The 23,165-nt window shown below is 47.3% G+C and overlaps 1 protein-coding gene and 1 long non-coding RNA gene across 6 annotated transcripts in view; one reads left to right on the top strand and one right to left on the bottom strand.

Moving 5' to 3' along the window:
• The window catches only part of LOC128400820 (uncharacterized), a 68,373-nt gene extending 56,536 nt beyond the window's left edge, over positions 1-11,837 (top strand). For all 5 annotated transcript variants that reach the window (XR_008327380.1, XR_008327383.1, XR_008327381.1 and 2 more), the window contains one exon: positions 10,897-11,837. This is a non-coding gene — a long non-coding RNA (uncharacterized LOC128400820). The remainder of the gene's footprint in view (positions 1-10,896) is intronic.
• On the bottom strand, positions 3,230-5,372 carry FZD2 (frizzled class receptor 2). Its single transcript, XM_053363397.1, has one exon. The coding sequence runs from the start codon at positions 4,981-4,983 to the stop codon at positions 3,304-3,306; it is 1,680 nt and encodes a 559-aa protein (XP_053219372.1). The 5' UTR covers positions 4,984-5,372; the 3' UTR covers positions 3,230-3,303.
• Positions 11,838-23,165: the final 11,328 nt, after the last annotated feature.

The raw sequence follows: 23,165 nt of genomic DNA on the forward strand, positions 1-23,165 counted from the left end.
AAAGGCCATTTGTCGCCAAAAGCTCTAAGTCCATTTTCCCCCTCTTGTAAATTTCGGAGTCAGTAGAAAGAACTCCATTTCTCTCTCTCTCTCTTTTTTTTTTTTTGGAACTTCCCAAATCACCAGTTGTCGTGGAAAAAAAATCCAGTGGGAGTAGCAAAAGAGCCACTCTTAACTGGCGACAAGGGGGTGGTAGCAGGGCTGGCATGCTCCCTGGCAGGCCGCATTCAAACACCAAGAGGAAAATCCCATTCAACTTCTTTTTTTAAATTAGACCAGATGGAATTTGCTCCTCCTCTATCTAGCTGGATTGCTTTGATACTGGACACATGTTTGCAGCCTTCCAAACGTCCATCTGGTTTGCTTTAGTGGCCCTCTGACTTTTGGCTTTATACCACACTCGCTTCTCTGATGGAAGAGGATGCGTGTGTCTGGGGGTGGGTGGGTGCGTTCTGGAGGCTCTCTTTTCCATCCTCGTTCTGTTAAGGAGGCTTAAAATGTGGAATGCAAAGTTGTACACTCTTTCTCTCTCTTTCTTTCCCACCCCATTCCTTGCTGCAATGCTATACAACTCTCTCTCTCTCTCTGCCCCCCCTTTTTGGTATACACACCAGTCCCATAATCCGCAGGACCAGTAAGTTGCTTCCTCCAGGAACATTTTGGTGCAAAAGAAAATGCAAAACTATTTATTTCTATCCATTACCTTTTAAAAAGCCAACTAAGTGACACAAGAAAACAGCAACAACACGAGTCCTCTTTTCAAGAGTCACAATTCTACCACAAAAAGCTGGAAAAGGATTTGGGTGGGGATGATGTATGTGCTCCCTCCTGCCACTGACAAATTAAACTGAATTGAAGGTGGGAAGTTTTATTTCATGCCCCCCCTCCACTTTTCTGAATATTCGTGCTAGTGACAGTGGGATTCTCCTCCCCACTTCCAAGTTTTACCCTTTAGTGTACTGCTTCTGCTTTAAAGAAATATATTACTAGCGGTGTTATCATCTCACAAGCATGGGTGGAATTTTCTAGCTGATTTCTGGTTAGGATCAGAGTGACTTCTATAAAGCCTTTTTAGGAGCTTACTTTAAATACAAAAATGAGCTTTTGTGTATATGTGTGTAGCTAGGACTGAATTTTGATTGTTGCCAAATCAACAGAATGCCATTTAGAAATTTAAAAGAGGTATAATGGTTGGCGGGAGGCAAAGACATTTAAGTAATTCATTAGAAGCTTTTAAAAAAGACGTTAACTGTTTTAAGATACAGGAATTAATTTTCCGCTTGAGAGAACTGAAATTTAGGCTGCAGTTTACTTCGGTGCAAGAACCACTAGACTTAGTGGGACTTATTTTTGAGCAAAAAGCTCAAAAGATTGGGCTGCTGTTATATGTATGTTTTCACTGTTATGACAAAGGGCACTGGAACCCCTAATAGATTTACTTGGAGCGGGAAAGAGAACAATGAGGTGGCAATTAAATCTTTCAAGAGGTTACATAACATTCAGCAAAATGCATGTGTAGGCAATTGTCACATATGATTATCTGCACATGGTCATCCTTTTTTTCTAGAAAGTGCTGTTTGATTACGAATTCTAACACGTGCATCAACGCACATAGATTTCAGTGGAAGCCTTGGGCTGTGGTCTCACAAACATTTTTGGAAATCCATTCTATCAAAAAAATCAGCAGAACTTACTTCCAAACAAATTAGTTAATGCCGTGAATGCTACAACATTTCCACCAGACACACCACTCTTTTACTGAACAAAAAACACAAACCTGATACTTCCTCATAAAGCCACTTAAGAACCTGTCCGAATATTTTTGACTTTTTTTGAGAGCTGGCAAGGGAGGTGGGGAAGGAGTAATAGCATACCCCCACCAAAAAAAAAAAGACAAAAAATTGAGTCAAAATATAAATTTCTCTCTCTGCCGAATTTCTGGTAACGTAGGGTACCAGTTCTCAAAAGTTAAATAAATGCCTTGTCAAAATATATATATTGGGGGATTTTCCTTGAAAACTTTATAAAATGTCATCAAGCACTTTCCAGTGTCCCTTTCTAAAAAGGTTCTTTCTTTAAGAAAAAAACAGATCCATCCCTTTGGCAAGCAGGCATTGTGTGCTGGTCTGTGAAGTATGCATTGCAGCATTTAACTGCTTTATAGAATTTGACTGAGGGACATCTCGCCAACAGATTGCTTTTGAAGCTGCTGCTGTTTCTGAAAAAAACTCAAAACTGAATTTGCAAAGAACAAGTCTGTTTAATGCAGGAAATGTAGTTTTTAAAAAGACACCTTTTGTACAAAACATCTAAAGGGAGGGGGGGAATAGAAATGTACAAATGCAACAGAAAAAAAGAACTCTGCAGCTTAAGGCAGGAGGGAGAGGGGAACCCTTTTCTTGCAGCAGATTTCTTTCTTTAGCAGAAATCACCATAAGGAGATCCGCACAGCCAGGGCCCAATTTTCAGCAAAGGACTCACATCCCACCCCCACTGGCACTGTGTTTTCATAGATGCAGAAAGTTACTTGCAAACCTTCAGAAGCGGAGAGGAAAAAATGAGAGAGATGGGAGAAGTCTTCCTGGATCCGTACCCAAAAAACTGTAGTCTCTAAAGGGGAGTTGGTGGGCGATGTGTTTTTGCAGGGGGTGGAGGAGCAATTCCAAGCCTGGCTCTTCAGAAAAGTTTAAGCGAGAATGTCCTATTAAGGGGCCAACCCAAACAGCAGGCAGTCCTCGTGGCTCCATGGAGAGGGAGGGGTGATGATGGTATGGCAAAGGCAAAGGGGGGAAATATATATAGTACCCAAAGAAAGGGGGGGGGGAGAATATGGGTGACCATTTCCTTTCTTTGACCCTCTCCCTATGTTTCTGGGTCCTTGCTGGCATTCTCTCTTGCTCTTTTTTTTAAATAGAAATATATAATTAAATTTACAAATGCTATTTACAATTTTAATTACAAAAGACACCCTTTAATAGTTAATAAAAACCTAAAGCAAAAAAAAAAGTTTTAATTAAAAGGAGACAGTTTTAAATACTTCGGTCTCTCTCCCTCGTTCTTTTCCTCCCGTGCCTCCATGTTTTCTCTCGAGATTGTCAAAAGGAAGGTCTCGGCTCTGTGCAACAGGACTTCCCAAATTCCAGAGAGAGGCTCCCTCTCCCTGCAAAAAAAAAAAAAACTCATACCCCCCACAGAGCACATCCGGGGTGGGGGCCCCCTGTTTTTCCCCCACAATTGTTTCAAAGTTTGGGGTCGGCAAACCAAGTCTCTCTCTCCTTCCCCCACCTCTCGATATCCCCCTTTTCAAACGGTCGTCTCCCCGTGTTTGCTGTTAGTTAGCCTGGTATAGAATTTCCTCCAGGAGTGCAGGGTTTTGCCCGACCAGATCCAGAACCCCGAGGTGATGCCCACGATGAGCGTCATGAGATACTTGATCATGTAGACGGTGAAGTCGGGGTTCATCCGCGGGGTGTACTGGAGCGGGCAGGGGATGGCCAAGCTCTTGCAGTTCTGGCTGATCCAGCTGCGCTCCCAGTGCTCGCGGAAGGCCTGTTCGTAGAAGTAGCAGGCGATGACGATGGTGGCTGGGACGGTGTAGAGCACACTGAAGACCCCAATGCGCACCATCAGGCGCTCCAGCTTCTCCGTCTTGGTGCCTCCGTGCTTCATGATGGTCCGGATGCGGAAGAGGGAGACGAAGCCCGCCAGCAGGAAGGAGGTGCCGATGAAGAGGTAGACGAAGAGCGGCGCCAGCACGAAGCCGCGCAGGGGGTCGATGTTGTTGAGGCCCACGAAGCACACGCCGCTGAGCAGGTCGCCGTCAATCTGCCCCATGGCCAGGATGGTGATGGTCTTGACGGCCGGCACGGCCCAGGCGGCCAAGTGGAAGTACTGAGAGTTGGCCTCAATGGCCTCGTGGCCCCACTTCATGCCAGCCGCCAGGAACCAGGTGAGGGAGAGGATGACCCACCAGATGGAGCTGGCCATGCTGAAGAAGTAGAGCATCATGAAGAGGATGGTGCAGCCTTCCTTCTTGGTGCCCTGCACCACCGTGCGGTAGCCGTCGTCCTGGAAGCGCTCGTTGCACACCACCCGCTCCTCCAGCACGAAGCCGGCGATGTACGCCACGGACACCATGGTGTAGCAGCCCGAGAGGAAGATGATGGGCCTCTCTGGGTAGCGGAAGCGCTGCATGTCCACCAGGTAGGTGGTGACGGTGAAGAAGGTGGAGGCGCAGCACAGCACTGACCAGATGAGGATCCAGATGCGGGCGAAGCGGATCTCCTCTTGGTTGAAGAACATGTGCCCATCGGGCTTGGCCGGCTCGCAGGGCGCAGCACAGTCCTTCTCGCCCAGGAACTTGTAGTTGAGGTAGCTGGGCACCTTGAGCACTCGCGGGCAGTGGAAGGGGTGCTCCAGGGTGGCGTAGCGGGGGTGGCCCGCCGTGCCTTGGCCGGCGATGGGGGTGGCGCTGGTGAGCAGCGCCGGCGAGCCGCCTTCCTCCGAGTGGTTCTGCCCCACGCAGATCTGCTCCGCGCCGTGGCGGGGGAAGTTCTCGCAGCGCAGCCGCTCGGGCCACTGGAAGCCGAACTTGTTCATAAGCGCCTCGCAGCCCTGGCGCGCCCGCTCGCAGATGGAGCGGCACGGCGGGATGGCCTGCTCCAGGACGGTGCAGACGGGCGCGTACATGGAGCACAGGAAGAACTTGAGCTCCGGCGAGCACTGCACCTTCACCAGCGGGTAGAACTGGTGCACCTCCAAACCCGCGTCCTCTTGGCTCGTGTGCCCCAGCAAGTTGGGCATGATCGTCTGGTTGTAGGCAATGTCGGTGCACAGAGGGATGGAGATCGGCTGGCAGAAGCCGTGGTCGGGGATCGAAATGCCCTTCTCCCCATGGAACTGGGCCCGGCAGGAGCCCAGCAGCAGCAGCAGTAACAGCGGCGGCGCCAGGCAGCGAGCCAAGGACGCGTCGGCAAGGCGCATGGTGGCTCTCTCCCCCCCTCGGTTCTCACCGACACCCGATCGCCTCGTCTCCTCCCCAGGACGAGCTGGGATCTGTCACTCCCTCGGGGGACACGGGTCCTGGCAAAAGTTTCCGAGTTGGTTTTCTGCGGGGGGGGGTGAAGAGGGGGGGATCCGCCTGGGAGATCCAGGGGAGCAACTCCACTCACCCAGCGGGAAACTTCCTTGCTGTGCGTCTCTCCGAGCGCCTTTCGCGTCCCTTTGTGTCTTCGCTCCCCAATTAGTCCGTTTCAAAGGAGGGCCCCCGGGCTGAGCTGCGCTTCGCCCAGCCTTCTCCTCTTTCTCCTCCCAACTTAATCAATTCCAGTCCGGCCCCCTCTCTTCCTTTTCCCCCTTCCCAGCGCCATCAAAGAGACCTTGGCTGCCTAAGCCCCTTCCCAAAATTTCCTCTCGCCCAATCAGATTCAAAATCAGGGACCAGCCCTCCTCCCCCCTCCCTCCCTTCCCAGGATTGGTCAATCGCGGAAGGGGGGAAAAATTAACGAGATCACGAATCAGATGCCAAAAACCTCTCTCTCCTCTCTCCACCTCCCCCCGCGCCTGCTCAGTCACGAGCCTGTGGCTGCTTTTAAGGAGAAATAATTTACCTTCGATGATGATTATTCACCTCCCGCCACAATTATAATTATTAGCAGGCAGATTATCTTGGTTGTGCGGACAGCACAACTACTCCCCCCCCCCACTTTCCGATTCTTAATAGGCAAAGTGCAGAGCGCCGCCTCTCCCTTCTCTGCAAACAATTTCCAGTCAAAACACACAGAAAACTGCCGGAGTGAGTTGCATGTTTATCCCCACATCCTGTTGCCTCCTCTTCTTTCTCGCCAATCTCCCTGCGTCCAGTTCCACACACTTCCACACAAGAGATGGGGAAAAAGTTCATGAAAGTCCCTGCTTCCTGGGTACTGTATATCATTATTAACTTTTTTTAAAAAATGGTTGAGACCCCCTCAAGCCAGCCATTTCACCCAGAAGTTGTGCCTGGTGTTTGGGAAGTTGGAGGCAATTAATGCTCTCTGCTGGTGCTCAGAGGCAGCCTTGTCTGTATTACAGTGGTACCTCAGGTTACAGACGCTTCAGGTTACAGACTCCGCTAACCCAGAAATAGGACCTCGGGTTAAGAACAGTTTCAGGTTAAGAATGGACCTCCAGAGCGAATTAAGCTCTTAACCCGATGTACCACTGTATTAGCTTATACATTGTTGCTCTATATATCACTAAGTTGGGAACAAGGTGTGGGAGTGAGCCCTTCAGTTTAGACCTAATGCATGACCTTGTTGGAAAGGAATATTCTCCCAACACAATGTCTGATTGTACTCAGTCTTGGGAGGGAGGTGGGGTTGCCTTCCCTTCTTAGGCTCAGAGCAAAATCTAGAGCAGCAATGGGGACCCCAGGGTCCTCCAGATGTTGCTTGAGGACAGCTCCCATCAATGCTGATCATTTGTCACATTGGCCTATGGGAGCTGGAGCATCAGCATGCGGAATGCCACCTGTGATTCTAGAAGGTGGAAGGTGCCATGTTGCAGCCCATCCCCCAAATTATATTGAAAAGATCTAGTGGTTGTATTTGGCTCATGTTTATCCTAGTCCAGGGGACCAAAATACTTCCTCCCTTTCTACCCAAAGTCCTGGAAGTTATGATTTTCCTCTTTAAGTGTGTGGACCGACTCACTTGCTCAGATCATCTGATGGCATTTGCTCTGCAGTCCCCATTCTGATGGGCAATTGTTCTCCACTCCTGACACATGAAAGACTGATCTGGTTTTTGTCTAGTTTGGTGGGTGAGCCTGCTTTTAAGGCAGAGAGCTGAATTTTCTAGCATTGGAAGGGCTCTGAATCTACAGGAGCTTCCAGACAATCTGTTTATTGACCATTCATAGAATCGCAGAGTTGGAAGGGACCTCAAGGGTCATTTAGTCCAACCCCCTGCAACACAGGAATCATTCATCCTTATTTTTTTGCAGGGAGATTAGAAAATATTAGCTATTTAACGGAGATTCATTATGGATCTGTTTGCAGGGGAGGTTAGAGGATGTCATGTCTAACCAAGCATTATCCCACAATTCCAGTACATTTTACCATCACTTCCCTTACTGCAGAAAATCCCAGATCTTTTTGGGAAGAGAGTCTGTTGCACAGGACCTCTCATTCAGTGTAAATGTGCGGTCTGAATTTTCCTGTATGCAATTGAATCCCACCCCAAAATAGTGACACACTGGAAGCACCCCATGAATTCCAAATATTACATTTGTAGAATAGCTGGACAGCAGCCCAATTCATAGCTAAGCTAAAGGACTTAGATGCAAACCAATTTAGCTTTGATGGAAATAAGTTAGATTATAGTCAAGTACTTTGGCTTAATATGGACCCACAAGGGAAAATGTAGGGCCCCTCCAGATGACCTATTTGCTTGTACAAAGCTTACGTGGAAGTTAGATTATATCTGGCCCTCAACAAATGCTTCCAGGGTGTTCCAGCATCTTCCGCATAGCCATTAGTTCATCCCACGCTTTTCAATGCATTTCCCCTTCACCTGTCAAACTGCAAAAAGTCCTTATGTTTTTTACAAGTGGATTTGCTGCACTAGGGCCAGAATGCTTTGAATTCATTTTAAATGCCTTCAGGGATGCGATGTTACAAACTATTCCCAAATCAATAGCCAACTCTGAGGACCAAGTAAAGTTTTTACTGGTGGACGCTGATCCACGGATTTCTCACGTGGTAGCGGTCTTTGTGGTGAAGGCTATGAAAACTAGGGTATGGTTCCTGGAGGAAATGGTGAGGTCCCTCCCATTGCTCTCCTAACCTGTTGCTGTATCTTCTTTCCTGAATGGCGAGGTTTTTTGGGTAGTTTCCTTGCTGGGTCAGCATGGCATGAATTTTAGCTTATTTTTATAATTTTATTGTTTATCTTTTAATAATGTTTTATGGTATTTTGTGTAAAGGCATGGACCTCACAAATCTAATAATAAACTTTGGTTGGATTTTAAATGCATAAGCCTACAGTTCTGGGGTGCCACTGAATCCCTCCCACAGAATACTGAGAGCCCCTCCAGACTGGTGTTGTTTTTTTGAGAGTGCGTTCTGCAACATATTAATGACACAATAATAGTGCATTCATGCTGGATATATAATGGACTGTTCACATGTTTCCCTTTATGAGCTGTTCTGTGGTGCTTCCGCAATGTTACAGCCTTATTGCCATCTGGAGGGGCATCCTTGTGCAATATGTGGCACCAAACAACAACACCCCACCCCGGAAGATTTGTTGTGTGAAGTTACAGGATTTCAGCAGGAAGCTATGGTACATGCACTAATTGCAAATGAAGCAGTATGTCCACCCCAAATCTCCTCTGCATCCGGGAGTTGTAGGCCTGTGAGAGAGTGTTCCAGGCATCCATGGAACAGTCCATGCACATCAGAACACATTTCTGCTCGGAGTTGTTGAGGGATCTTCCAGGTTTTCTAATACACTTCAGGAAACATTTTCCCGTCATCCTCTGCAGCAGCTCCTGCGAATTTGCCACAGTAATCCGCACCTTGACCTACTCCACCAGCACCCCAGGGATCATCAGCCACCAAACGAGAAGTCCCCGTTGTCCAACTCCATGCCCATTGCAGGCCTGCCAGCAGGGGCATTACTAATGAGAAGTTTCAGAGGACCCAAGACATATGGGGACGAGAGAGCAGGTTACATCTCTGGTTTCCAAAGCACATAGAGAACTGACATAATCTACGGATACAACTATATAATGGATGATGGCTTAAGATGACACCATCTGAGCCAATTAAGTATAAATTCTCCCATCCTTGCAGCACTGTGACAGGAAATGGTATGCCTGCTGGTGGCTTCATCATCATCATCATCATCATCATCATCTAGATTTCTTAACTGCCTTTCGCCATGAGGTCCCAGGGAGGCTTACAACAGTCTAAGAAACAGTATTAAAAACATTTATCAGTTTTGTCTATGCCGACTCCTTAGAAGGAGAGGAAGTACAACGCCTAATTAATTCATGGAATTTGTTTCTCCAGGATGCTGGGAATAGCTTTTTAAACACAGATTAGACATCTTGACAGAGGGACTGTGAAAGCCAAGTGGAACCCACAATGGAGAGGAGGATCAACAGCTGTTAAGTCATGATCACTCAGAACGGAATTTCTATGGTCCAAGGCAGTATACCTTTGATTATCAGATCAGATAGGAACATAAGAGTCTGTCTTACACCTTCATCCATCTAACTTAGTCTTATCTACACTGATTGGCATCAGCTCTCCAGAATTCCAGAAGGGAGTCTTCCCCAGCTCTTTTTGTAGCATGTAGGGGTTGAACCTGTGCCCTGCCATCAAGCGGCAGTCATTCCTTAATAGAAGTAACAGGGAAAGAGCTAGTGTGATGTTGGACTGGGACCCAGAAGATGTTGGTCTAAGTCCCCACCCAGCCATGAAGCTCATAGGGTGACCCCGGCCTGGAGCAGTCACAGTCTCTCAGCCTAGCCTACCCGAGCCTTCTTTTTTGTGAACATAAAATGAGGAAAGAGAAGAACTATGTAAACCACCTTGAGCGCCTTAGATGAAAGGGGGAGATAGATGTGTAATAAATAAATGAAAGATAGCATATATTGGCTGAGATGGCGCTTTGGTCTTTTCCAGCAAAGGAATCCTTCTTCCTTCTCTCTCTCTCTCTCTCTCTCTCTCTCTCTCTCTCACACACACACACACACACACACACACACACACACCTGGGGCACAACCGTAAATCACACTGTATACCGTTATGTTTGCAGTACTGGTGGGCCAAAAACGGGCAGCAAGGAAAGCAAAGGGAAAGACTTAAGGCTGTGTTTGCATTCCCATTTACTCTGCACCCAGTGTGTTTCCACTGCTGGTTTGGGGAAGCAATGTGCATACGACGGTAGCCGCCATCCATAGTTTCTTTTACTGCGTTTTGATGTGTGTGTCCCGTCCCCCCCAGCTTCGATTGGAATTGAGAAAAATAATGAGCTAGCCCCTTCTAAGCTGGTAATGTGTACACAGCGTAAGATGCAACACTGAGAGCAGCAGCAAAGGGAGACACACCCACACCCAATTCCAAATATGCTGAGAGCACTCGCAAGCATTGCACAGCCAGACCGATGGTTACCCAGTGGAGTCCTCTGCTCCCTCTTGGGGGAATGCAAAAGTCTACAGAAGGATTCTGTGCAGCTCCCAAATGTAATTTAAAGAGATCGGCTGGTCCAGTAATAATTATACGGAGAATTCCCCCACCCAAAGAGATAAAGATCCTCTTGAAAGTGCCTCTCCTCCCCCCCCCCCACCTAAGCTGAAAGCCTCCATCTTTCTGTGAGCTGGGAGACCTCTTGAAGGGACCCCTTTAATAGCTAGGTTGCTCCTTGTTTATAATTGCCCCTTTTCACGAACAAAGAAATGCATTATGGCCCCCTTTTCTTTAATGGCACCTCAAAGCAAGAACATTCTTTAACAAGTTGTTGTGAGAGTTTGTTTGGGAGAGGGAGAAATTGAGGATTGGCGGAGGAGGTCTTAATTATGCAACATGTAGGGGCCATTAACAAGCAGATCTTAAAGCAAAGTTCATTACATTTTAATGGATTATAATTGTATGTTGGGATCCTCCCATACTTATGGGATGTGCTGGGTGGGTGCAAATTTGATTTCTATGTCAGTTCTGGTAGGAAAAGAACGCTGGACTGGGGGAAAAATACCATTTGTTAAAACAACTGTTTGATACTTATTTTAAATCCTGCATCAAATTTACATGTTCTTGTATACGTTGGGATGAAGTGACACTGAAAAGGTGTGGAAGTCTTATTTTATTCTACTGAAATGCTTTAACGTTGTTTATTTTCACATTACAGAAAGATGGAATCATCAAGCAAGGCTGGCTGGTCATTAACTACATAATCTCCTTAAATTGTTCCTTAAGATAAACTTAAAGACACTGGTTTGGAACCAGAGTCAAGCTGCAGTCCACTTACCTGGGAATTCAAAAGTACTCATTTCTGAGCATCTGTGGTTAGGATTTCACTGCAAATAACTTGAATTTAGGGTGTTGTACACCACCACCCCTTCATGGAACAGCAGGGCCATTGCTGCGTCCATAGTCCTGGGGGTGGGCAAGACAATGAGAAGGGGCTAAGTCCATAGAGCTGTACTGCTGATAGGCAGATACTCAGACAATAGAAATACAATCGGTAGAGAGGGCTCTGTGTGATGTCATTTCCCCTGCATCTTCTAGATGGAAAGGAGCATACAGTACTTCCTGTTCGTCTCTCTCTGTCCTTTGACCAGTGTTGGATTCAAACATGCCTCCACTTGATCCAACTTTAGGCACATGCCCACACCCTCCCAAGTGTCCTATTTTCCAGGGACGTCCCTGATTGAGAGAAGCCATCCTGATTTCTGATTTGATCCCAGAATGTCCCACTTTTCCTTAGGATGTCCCTAGTTTCATTGGAGAAATGTCAGAGGGTATGGAGTTTTCCGACCCCTGAGTATCTGAAGGCAATCCTGTATAAGGAAGTTTTTTTAAAAAATGTTAAATGTTTTGTTATGTTTTTATTTATGTTGGAAGCTACCCAGAGTGGCTGGGGCAATCCAGTAAGATATGTGGGGTATAAATAGTCAAATTATCATTATGGAATGGGATGTCCCTATTTTCATCAGAGAAATGTTGGAGGGTATGCATGCCTGAAGCTGGTTATACTATAAATATAGATATTTTGCCTGCATAGTTTTTACTGCTGCCATTACTACGAACCAGTGTACGATTATAAGTAAATTATATTTTTTTAACTTACTTCCCAAGTTGTTCCCTGATTCTTTATTAGGCTGGTTAAGAAGGGGGAAGCCAGAGTACAGTGGTACCTCGGGTTACATACGCTTCAGGTTACAGACTCCGCTAACCCAGGAATAGTACCTTGGGTTAAGAACTTTGCTTCAGGATGAGTACAGAAATTGTGCTCCTGCGGCGTGGCAGCAGCAGCAGGAGGCCCCATTAGCTAAAGTGGTGCTTCAGGTTAAGAACAGTTTCAGGTTAAGAACGGACTTCCAGAATGAATTAAGTACTTAACCCGAGGTACCACTGTACTTTGTTAACTGGACTTGCTCAAAACAGAGTTTTGCAGCCCGATTCCTAGGCTTTTAATTTTGCTGACAAATGATGGGATTTTAAAAACTGTTCAGCTCTCACACATGGGTACCTGGAGTAATAAAATGCAATTAAGGTATCCTCTCCTACCCATTGAAACCCATCCCACAGTCATTGCAGTGAAGCTGGTCCCTAAGGATACCATAGCTCATCCTACTGAAAGCCACCAAGAGGTCAAGGAGAATTAAAGAGGGTCACATCCTCGCTGCCCTGCATTCAGACATAGGACAATCAGTGGCCTAGTCATCTACTACCTGACTCAATCTGTACATCACACATAAGAATCCTGTTGGATTAGGCCAAGGACCCATCTGGTCCAGCATCCTGTTCTCACAGGGGCCAACCAGATGCCTACGGAAAGCAGGCAAGCAGAACATGGGTGCAACAGTGCAATTCACTCATCAGCGATTCCCGGTGACGGGCATCATAAAATACTGTGGTACCTTGGGTTAAGTACCGTATTTTTTGCTCTATAAGACTCACTTTTTCCCTCCTAGAAAGTAAGGGGAAATGCGTGTGCGTCTTATGGCGCAAATGCAGGCTGTGCAGCTATCCCAGAAGCCAGAACAGCAAGAGGGATTGCTGCTTTCACTGCGCAGCTATCCCTCTTGCTGTTCTGGCTTCTGAGATTCAGAATATTTTTTTTTTTTTCCTCCTCCAAAAACTAGGTGCGTCTTGTGGTCTGGTGCGTCTTATAGAGGGAAAAATACGGCACTTAATTTGTTCCGGAGGTCCTTTCTTAACTCGAAACTGTTCTTAACCTGAAGCACCACTTTAGCTAATGGGGTCTCCTGCTGCTGCCATGCCGCCGGAGCACGATTTCTGTTCTCATCCTGAAGCAAAGTTCTTAACCTGAAGCACTATTTCTGGGTTAGCGGAGTCTGTAACCTGAAGCGTATGTAGCCTGAAGCGTATGTAACCTGAGGTACCACGGTACTGCCTCTGACAGTGGAGGGAGAATACAGCCGTCATGGCTAGCACCCATGGATAGCCTTAACCTCTACGAATTTGTCTAATCCTCTTTGAAAGCCACCCAAGATGGTGGCCATCACTGCCTTGTGGGGAGGCTACCTTTCTTTTGTGTGTGTGTGTGTTCGACTGCCACCACCCAAAAAATACTGTTTTTCCCTCCCCTTCTTGCTGCAAGGAATCTTTTCTCTCCACCCCCACCTTGCGCTTTTGGGGAATGTGGTATGTGTAACAGGACCAAGCCATCTGCCTTCCTGACACGAGGTGGCCTTTCTTTCTGAACAACTGACCCTAACCCTTTCTTCCCTTATCTCTCTCCCCTTCTCCGCTGCCAACTTAACCTCCTCCCTTCCCTCCCCCTCCCCCTCCTGCCATCTCCGCTTACCCTCAGAGTCTTATCTCCTGGCCGTTGTAATTCTTCCTCTGTCATATTTCAAAACCCCTCTTAGCTCTCTCATGCCTGACCCGGGGCCTTTTATCTGGGGCCATTTTTCTCCCCGCAACTTGACCCTTTTTAAAAGCATAAAAAGGAATGCCTTCCCCTTTCTGCTATCTTCCTTCCCTCCCTCAGACATACTTTCCAAGTTTTCTCAGATAGGCAGCTTGGAGCTGGGCTTTCGTCCCTGGAGCAATTGACCCGGGGCCAGAATTCTCCTGGCTTCCTCAGATCCTATTGCCTGCTTAGTTTCAAGCTATTTGGAATCCGCCCCCCCCCCATGAAGGCAGGCCAGGAGCTTTCTGATGCCACATTTGAAGGCATATGATTTGTCTTCATCTATTGGACTGTTGGAAAATGCTTTGCTACTCTTGTATGAAACCATCACCGGTAAGCATAGCTTGCATGATTCTTTGGATCTTCCGAAATACTACATTTTAAGCTCAGTAAGGCATGTTCATGACTTATTATTTTCCTGGATTGACATGCCGGTAGTATTTTGCACATGTCCATTATTGCCCGCTTTAGGAACATAGGAAGCCGCCTTATGCTGAGCCACACAGACATTTGCTCCATCTAGCAATCTAGCTCAATATTAGCCACACTTACTGGCAGTAAGTGTGGGACGCCACGGGACGCAGGTGGCGCTGTGGGTTAAACCACAGAGCCTAGGACTTGCCGATCAGAAGGTCGGCGGTTTGAATCCCCGCGACGGGGTGAGCTCCCATTCCTCAGTCCCTGCTCCTGCCAACCTAGCAGTTTGAAAGCACGTCAAAGTGCAAGTAGATAAATAGGTACCGCTCTGGCGGGAAGGTAAACGGTGTTTCCGTGTGCTGCTCTAGTTCGCCAGAAGTGGCTTAGTCCTGCTGGCCACATGACCCGGAAGCTGTACGCCGGCTCCCTCGGCCAATAAAGCGAGATGAGCGCCGCAACCCCAGAGTCGGCCACGACTGGACCTAATGGTCAGGGGTCCCTTTACCTTACTGGCAGTAGCCCTGCAGGATTTCATACAGATGCTCTACTCCTGAGCTATGACCCTTCCCCAAACTTTCCTGACAGCATGGGGCTTCCCTTTTGCTTTTAGCTTGTATCTGCAACCAAAGCTGTCCCCAGTGAGCTATGTGGCTGAGTGGGGATTCAAACCCTTGGCTTTCAGGACCTAGCCCAACACTCTGACCAACACACCACACTGCCATGATGTGCTCTGAGTGACTTTGGCCCAGTCACTCTTTCTGAGCTACTTCACCCCTGTCCCTCTCAGAGATCTACAATCCTCAGTTAAGAGGGGTAAGTTGTCAAAGCATTATGGGAACTGTACCTCTGTGACAGGGAAAGTGGTACCACAATATTTTAAATGTATGGTGTGAATGTGACCTAAGCTTCTAGCATTTGTAGAACTTGAGATATGAGGCAAAATGTATGGGCACGCTATTCTCTTCCATGTTTTCTTAGAAATTGTGCCCTCCCTTTGTTCTCTGTGTGTCTGCCTTTTTTTGTGTGCCTCAGTGGGTTTTTCTGGGTTGTTGGTTGAGGTCACTGGCTTGTTTGGGCAAGCTGTTTTTCAGCTTATCCAAACTTACCTTTTGCACCACTCTTCCCAGGTACAGTTCTGCGCTTAAAAGCTCTGTGTCTGAAAGCAGGGGGTTTTTTTGCTCCAGAACTTTCCCCATGGAAAGCTGCTCTTTAGCACCCAATCGGAGCAACAACTCAGGTTTTCTGCCGATTGATAGTTGCTCTAATTGGATGCTAATTCGTGGGTTTTTTTGTGGGGAAAGCTCAGGAGCAAAAAAAGGGGGGGGGCAAGCAGACATGGAGCTTTAAAGCATGGACCATGCCTGGAAAGAGCAGAGTAATGGTAAGGGGATAAGCCCTCTATCCCATCTGTGAAAGGGATACATGTTTTCTGGGTGCTTAATTCCTTTCCCATATCCCTCTATATTATTTTTGCACTAGGTTGTCGACAGGCTTCTTTGCACTGGCTTTACCACATTTGCATAGAGGCCAACGTGGCTACCTCATTGGCTCTCAACCTGCATGCCTAGCTCCTCCTACCCTGTGTGCCTATTCAACTTGTGCATCGCCTTATTCTCAACTGTTGGGCGGGTGTGCGAGAATAATGCATGTGAGTTCACTACCTACTTTTAGACACACACCCTAGAGTGTACCTACTGGAGATGCTGGCTTTGTGTCTCGCTTGCTTTCTTGAATGACCTGTTGAGAGGGTGAGAGTTCTGTGCCATGGATTTTGTAGTTGCCTTTAAAACTGGAGACTCTTAAGCCCCAAAGTTCCCCATCTGTAAAATGGGTGAATGTCTGATGTCTTCTGAAGACTGTATATGTTCCATGTGCATATATGTGTGAGATACATATACCTGGCTTGTCTGCTGTATATGTGCTTTCATTTCTCTTGCGCCATGAGTTGTAGCATGGATTGTGCTCTATAGTAGTCTGATATCACCAAGCAGTACCATCCAAATGCCTGAGGTCCCTGCTATAACTGCACACCTCAGAAAGATGAACAGTTTGCTATCCTTTCAACCCTTGATTCTATGATTGGGGTTTACCTAGTGACCTGCTGGGCTGTGTCCTCAGGCCCTGCCAATGTGCCAGAACATTGTATTTTCAAGGGTTGGTAACCCTGACCTAGAAGTGTACATATACCACGATTTCAAAACCACCCAATGCAACTGCAGAAATCAGTGCTGGCAACAGAATTCTACTTCTTAAGAATCTCTGCGTTCATTTTTAAAGCAAAATGAAACATCTCTTCTGCTTCTAAGGCTGCAAAGACGGGTGAATCTCACTGGCAAGACCCCAAAAGAATGATTTCCAGGGAGCAGCCCTTTGAGGGGCAGCCATAGCTCTTTGCCTTCCCTGTGTTGAGCAGAAGCAAATTAAATACATTGTGTGAAATAAGCAAATATACTCAATGTGCATTATGAATTTTCACACACTGTTCTGCAGCGAAGAATTTGGGCTGCCTTCCTGCCAAATTTTGATTTTGGGGGGAGGGGGGAGCAGAAAGAGGCCGCTTGGGAGAACTGGGTGATTTGTAAAACTTGCCTGTAGATGGATTTAATTCTACCACCAAGCTTATTTCGAGACAGGGCCGGTCTTGTCTGCACCCCGAGACTCGGTCATAAATAACATCAAATTGTCCTGTAGTTTTGACGTGTCCTGAATAAAAACTCCAGCAGAAAGTCCTCAGGAAAGAATGGGCCTGTTTCTCTCTCCTAGTCCGAAATTTGCACCCAACACCAGGGCCTTTTCTATCCTGCTTCTCCCCCCTCCCTCAAAGTTTTCTCTCCATTGTTCTTTCTTCTTCTTTTTCTTTTGGGATTTTCTCCCTGACCCAACCCCCCTGCTTGCTTTTTTCTTTCTTTCCCTCCTTCCCCCTTCTCTACCCTGGCCTGTTTTTTTCTTTTCTAACTTCTTTCCCTCTCTCTCTCTCTCTCTCTCTCTCTCTCTCTCTCTCTCCTTTTCCTGTAACTTAAGCTTTTGTTGAGAGTAGGAGAAGGCCAGTCTGCCTTGAAAAGAGGCCCCCTCTCTGCCTTTCAGGGCGTAATTGAAACCATTGCGCTGTTCGTAGCTGTGGGGTGGGGTGGGGGGTGGAGAGAGGGGCTCCCGGAATCAAAGACCTGGGGCTTGGGCGGAGGGGAATAACTTGACCCTTCAAGACAAAATTTGATTTATGACCCTCTTGCCCACCAGCTAGTCAATCGGCTTTTCCTAACCTAACACTTGGCAGCAGAATGAGAGCGAGAGATCTCCCCCTACCCCCAAAATCAGAGGACCAGAAGCAGAAGGCATTAACTGGATCTTATGCATGTACATCTAAACGGTACTTGCTAGCAGACACCACTAGCAAGAACTGCGAGGGAAACCCTTTGTGCCAATTCCCTGCTGCAATGCAAGAGGCCTGTTTTTTGGTTTTGTTTTAAGTTCCTTCGCCTAAAACAGCTGAAAGACAGGCAGAAATTCAGCAGGACAAGCAGTTTACATCCCTGGGTCGCCTCCAGCACCAAGTCAGTAAATCCTTAAACAGTTGAACTTCTACCTCTCATGCAAGTTGTTGAAAACTCAGAAAGTCTGCTGCCAGAGCAATGGGCATCAACCATAGATGCTACCTTTCCTTTAGCAGGGAATCAAGTTGCCTGTTGCCTAAAACTGTCTCATTGTTCCAGCCCTTCAACCCACCCCAGAATACTCAGTGAGGACTAACCAGGGCTCAGCACAAGTATGTGACCTCTGGAACGTGTGTGGTGATAATGGAAGGAGGAGTGCCTCTAAGCAGTATGGAATTTCAGCCACGGGACTCAACCTCAGACCTGTTTCCAGTATCAGGCTTGGATTGTACTTCCCTGAAAAAGCTAGTCAGATGGCGAGCCTCTGAACATGCACAAAACAACTTTTCCTGATCTGGAAATTATAAGGCACGCACCTTTGTATCTGTGTTGTTGGGCTGGAACTCCCTGCTAAGAGAAAAAGTCCATCATCCTAGCAGATTTCTCGTTGGATATCATTCCCTGCTCATTCATGTTGCATTTCCGTAGTGCAGAACCAGGAAGTCGTCTTTGGCTGGATTTGCCAGATGCATTAATTCAGCTCCTGCTTCTCAGTGTTTTAAAGACATGCAGGCACATCTCTTACTATATTCTAAGGCAGAGCAGTAAGTTTTATGCTTCCAGTGGAGGAACCTCATTGCAAAGTGTGTCTAAACTTGTTGATGTCCAGAAACCTGGGCTTTTGCTGGGATCAGCCCAGCTCTTGCAGAATGTGCTTTAAATGAATTGCAGTTGAACTGAGCTCTTGCATACCACTCTTGCAAAAGTCTGAGCAGGATGCCCTCTCCAATACATCTGATGACGTATCTTTTATTGGTTATAGTTTCCTTACACCAATTTTATAGACTTTGCTGTCTGCAAATCATGTGGCTTTGAGCTTTCCAGGTCAGTCATATGCTATGTTGGGAAAACATATTTGTGCTATTCATAAATGTTGAGCGTGGGTATGCCTCCAGCTCACTCATGATGTAAGCTATTTCCTATTCACTTCAGTTCTTTGAAACCCTCTATACGCCAGGCAAATAGTCATACACGCTGCAAATTAGTTTCAGCATTTTATGCTGGGTGTCGGAAAAGAAGATGATTCACACCTTGCTTCTATTTCATGGGCTCGCATCCGGAGTCACACCTCCTCTTTCCAGTCCTCTCTATAGTATCTTAGTCAGTGTCTGCATGGAGTTGCATTATTTGTGCATCGTTTTGTAGAGGTGTGCCAGAAATGTAATCCTCCTCATGGTGTTGCAAGCACACGATGCTGCTGTTTGAAGTTTGTTAAAAGCCGTCGCAGGCACACGTTTTTACCATAAATAGCAATAGCTGTTGTTTTGAGGAGGCTAAGGAAGTAGTGGGGTGTCAGGTAGTGGGGTGAAAAGCAGGAAGTAGAGGGAACGAGGGGCAAAGGAGCCATAAAGCTGAAGAGGAAGGGAAGGAGCTAGGGAAAGGTGAGGGAGCTAAGGAAAAGAGAAGTCAGAACGAGGAGGAAACCTTACATAGGACCTATATGCAGTTGACAGGAAAGAAACGGATGTTAGCTTTGGGTACTTGGGGGACAGAGGAAATTAAAGCAGCAGCAGCTAAGAGCTGAATCCATATTTTCCCAAGACACATCCATTACAAGTCACAGAATGTTCACAAACAGTCTAACTGCTGAGGGGCAAGAGTCCACCATGGAATGATGGCAAGAGAATTCTCTGCAGAGAATTATTTGCCTTAGAAAGAACAGATCATGCCAGATTTTAGCAGTCAATAGGGTGCTCTGCAAGGATGAAGGGAAGAAAGGAGACTGGAGCGCTTGGGGAGCAGAAAGAGTCAGAGATGCCAAGGAGCAGGAGTATAAAACGTAAACAGGGACTAGATTGCTAAATGAATGCGTTTTTGACACTGTTGTTTTGGCTGCGTTGTACTTGCGCCAGTGGGAGTGGGAGGCTGACCTGGTGCTTCCTGCATAGGTTGGCTGACATCATTTGAGAACCCTTGATGCAGCGTCACTCTTGGAGGGGAGGAGCAAGGGGCAAAACTGGCTCCAGCTTTGGCTCCCGAGACCGTGACTCATTTAGGGAGATTAAATGCCATGCGCTCGGTTAATGAAATGTTTGCGTCCCGGCCTCCCCGCACCCCACCCCAGTTGCTGTCTCCGCTCAGCGAGAACAGCTGAGGGCCCTCATATGACCCAGCATGGGGGGCTGCACAACAGAAAGCCAAGGAGATAGTAGCCGGGCTACAGATCCCGCAGCTGTGCTTGTCAGGCTAGATCTGGCTGGAATCCTCACCCATCCAAGGAGGAGGAGGGGCGGCACTGGCAGTGATGCAGCAGCCGCTTCTGTAGAAGAGGGACAGCCACTTTGCAAGAAGAGGAAGGGGAGAAGAGTCTGCCCCTCCGTCTGAAGCAAATTCAAGGAGTCCGCCATCTTGGCCAATTTGCAGCTGCTGCTACTTAAAAGAGGAGGGAACAAAACTCCATACCCTCCAGCATTTCTCCAATGAAAATAGGTGGCACTGTAGTCTAAACCACTGAGCCTCTTGGGCTTGCCAATCAGAAGGTCAGCGGTTCGAATCCCCGCGACTGGGTGAGCTCCCGTTGCTCTGTCCCAGCTTCTGACAACCTAGCAATTTGAAAGCACACCAGTACAAGTAGATAAATAGGTACCGCTGCAGCGTACCTAAACGGCGTTTCTGTGTGCTCTAGTTTCCGTCACAGTGTCCTGTTGTGCCAGAAGCGGTTTAGTCATGCTGGCCACATGACTTGGAAAGCTGTCTATGGACAAACGCCGGCTCCCTTGGTCTGAAAGCGAGATGAGCGCCACAACCCCATAGTCATCTTTGACAGGACTTAACTGTCCTTTACCTTACCCTAAATAATAATTATTATTATTATATTATTATTATTATTATTATTATTATTATTATTAGGTAAAAGTAAAGTGCTCCTGGACTATTAAGTCCAGTCAAACTTGACTTTGGGTTGCAATGCTCATCTCACTTTCAGGCCGAGGGAGCTGGTGTTTGTCTGCAGACACCTTTCCAGGTCATGTGGCCAGCATGGCTAAACCGCTTCTGGCACAACGGGACACTGTGATGAGTGCCAGAGTGCACGGAAATGCTGTTTACCTTCCTGCCGCAGCGGTACCTATTTTTCTACTTGCGTTGGTATGCTTTCAAACTGCTAAGTTGGCAGTAGCTGGGACAGAGCAACGGGAGCACACCCTGTCACGTGAATTCACCAGGCAAGCCTCCCTGGGGAGAGCATTCCAAAAACAGGGAGCCACCACAGAAAAGGCCTGTTCTTGTGGAGGAAGCACACGAAGAAGGGCTTCAGATGATGGTCTCAGTTCAGTCTGGGTCAGTTCATACGGGGAGAGACGGTACCTAAGGTATTGCAGTCCTGAGCTGTTTAAGACTTCATAGGTCAAAACCAGAACGTAAAATGGGCCTGGAAACTAATTGGCAGCCAGTGCAGTCGGGCTAAGATTGCCGTTATATGCTCAAAACCTATTGGTTGCTAAATTCTGCACCAGCTGAAGTTTCCGAACCGTCTTCAGAGGCAGCCTCACATATAACACTTTGCAGTAATCTAACCTAGATTACCTAGATATACAACAGAAGTTAGGGGTATAGCTGGGCCACCAGCTGAATCTGATGGAAGGCACTCTGCACCACCAAGGCCACCATAGCCTCAAGCGACAGTAATTGATTCAGGAGTACCTCCCAAACTGTGTACCCGCTCCTCCAGAGGCAACCTCCCATCCATCTGATCTTGGAAACCACCCTCTAAGGAGGCCTCAGTCTTATGCAGATTGTGCTTCACTTTACTGATTCTCATCCAATCCATTACCAAGGCAAGACAGTGGAGAGTGCTCTTGTCCGGGCAGAGGCAGATTTAGGGGAGAACACGTGGTTTGGGCACTCTGGGTGCAGAGCTTTGGGGTGCTGCAAGAGACACTCCACCTATGATGTAGAATGGAGCGTGAGAAGCAGGGGGCACTGAATTTTGGCATCACACAGGGCCCCACTGAAATTTGAGACCCAAGGTCTGCCAGTGTTTCATGTTTCCTACAGGTACCTTGTTGGCCACGTTGAGAACTAGACTCTGGACCAAATCTAGCAGGTTTGCCTCGTGTTCTTACGGCCGTCTGCAAGGAAGTGTGGTCCTTTTGAGTGGCCACATCACCTGATAGCTACTGCAAATGAAGGGTTGCATTTGTTGGGGAATTTGTATTGGCTGTACCTAGCAACCTGGATGTGGGTCAGCAATGAGAGGTCCAAGACCAGATAAATATCCTTTGCCGCATGACTCTATAGTGTGCCTGTGTGCTTTGCTGCAGGATTCATTTTCTCTCTGATCTCTATAGTCAAGTCACAGGAAACCCAAGTCGAGGAGCCTGCTGTCGGTTTTGGCAAAGGGTACCAAACAGAAACTATTCCTTGCTTCCCATGGGAAAGCAATATTGCAAGGGGGGAGGCAGAAAGAGACTGCAGGTGGGCTTGGAGACGGCTGAGCTGGTCTTGGACCCTCTCCTGGTGCTTCCATTCACCTCCACCCGTCTCAAGCTTGCATGTGATGAGAAAATGCCGAAGGGGACAAGCTATTTATAGGGTGAGGGATCTTCCGGGACGCTGTGACAAATTTTATCCCATGTAAGAGATTTGCAGCACGGAAACTAATTAGCTGTATATTCCCCACCCTGGGGCAGCAACACCAACCTGCTGCCTTGCGTTCTTTTCTACTCCCCTCTATGCTTCTTGCATTACGGGGTATTGCATAACTCTTGTATCTAGCTTGAAAGAGGCAGCGGTAGGATTCCAGTCTACTCCTGAAAGTATGAGAGCTGGCTGCTCTGCTTCTAGGTAAAAAGGTAAAGGTAAAGGACCCCTGAGAGTTAAGTCCAGTCGCGAACGACTCTGGGATTGCAGTGCTCATCTCGCTTTACTGGCGTTTGTCTGCAGATAGTTTTTCCAGGTCATGTGGCCAGCATGACTAAGCCGCTTCTGGCAAAACCAGAGCAGCGCACGGAAACACCGTTTACCTTCCTGCCGGAGCGGTACCTATTTATCTACTTGCACTTTGACGTGCTTTCAAACTGCTAGGTTGGCAGGAGCAGGGACCGGACGACCTTCCAATCGGCAAGCCCTAGGCTCAGTGGTTTAGGTAAAGGCAATGGAATGGGGTGCCCTGGAAGATGGTATGGCTAGCTGGCTGGCATCCAGAACAGGAACACTAGTCCACACTGCAACATTTTGTTGCAGGCTCCACTTGACGATACATAATTCACTAGTATACTTCTACCAGTATTTACCACTGTGGTTCCCACTTTCACCCAGCTTTGTGCCTGCACTTGAGAATTTGCTGCTTTAACTTCTTTCACCCGCACGTTGCATGTTTTAGATTGCGAATCGTCCAGCGGGAACTGTCATTTTCAATTATCTGTTCAGTGCACAGTATTGCCTTGAAGTTCTATTGGAGGGATAATAACACGACAAGAATGGGAAGTTCCTGGGCCTGACCCTGCT

This window comes from Podarcis raffonei, chromosome 13, assembly GCF_027172205.1.
Source record: "Podarcis raffonei isolate rPodRaf1 chromosome 13, rPodRaf1.pri, whole genome shotgun sequence".
NCBI lineage: Eukaryota > Metazoa > Chordata > Lepidosauria > Squamata > Lacertidae > Podarcis > Podarcis raffonei.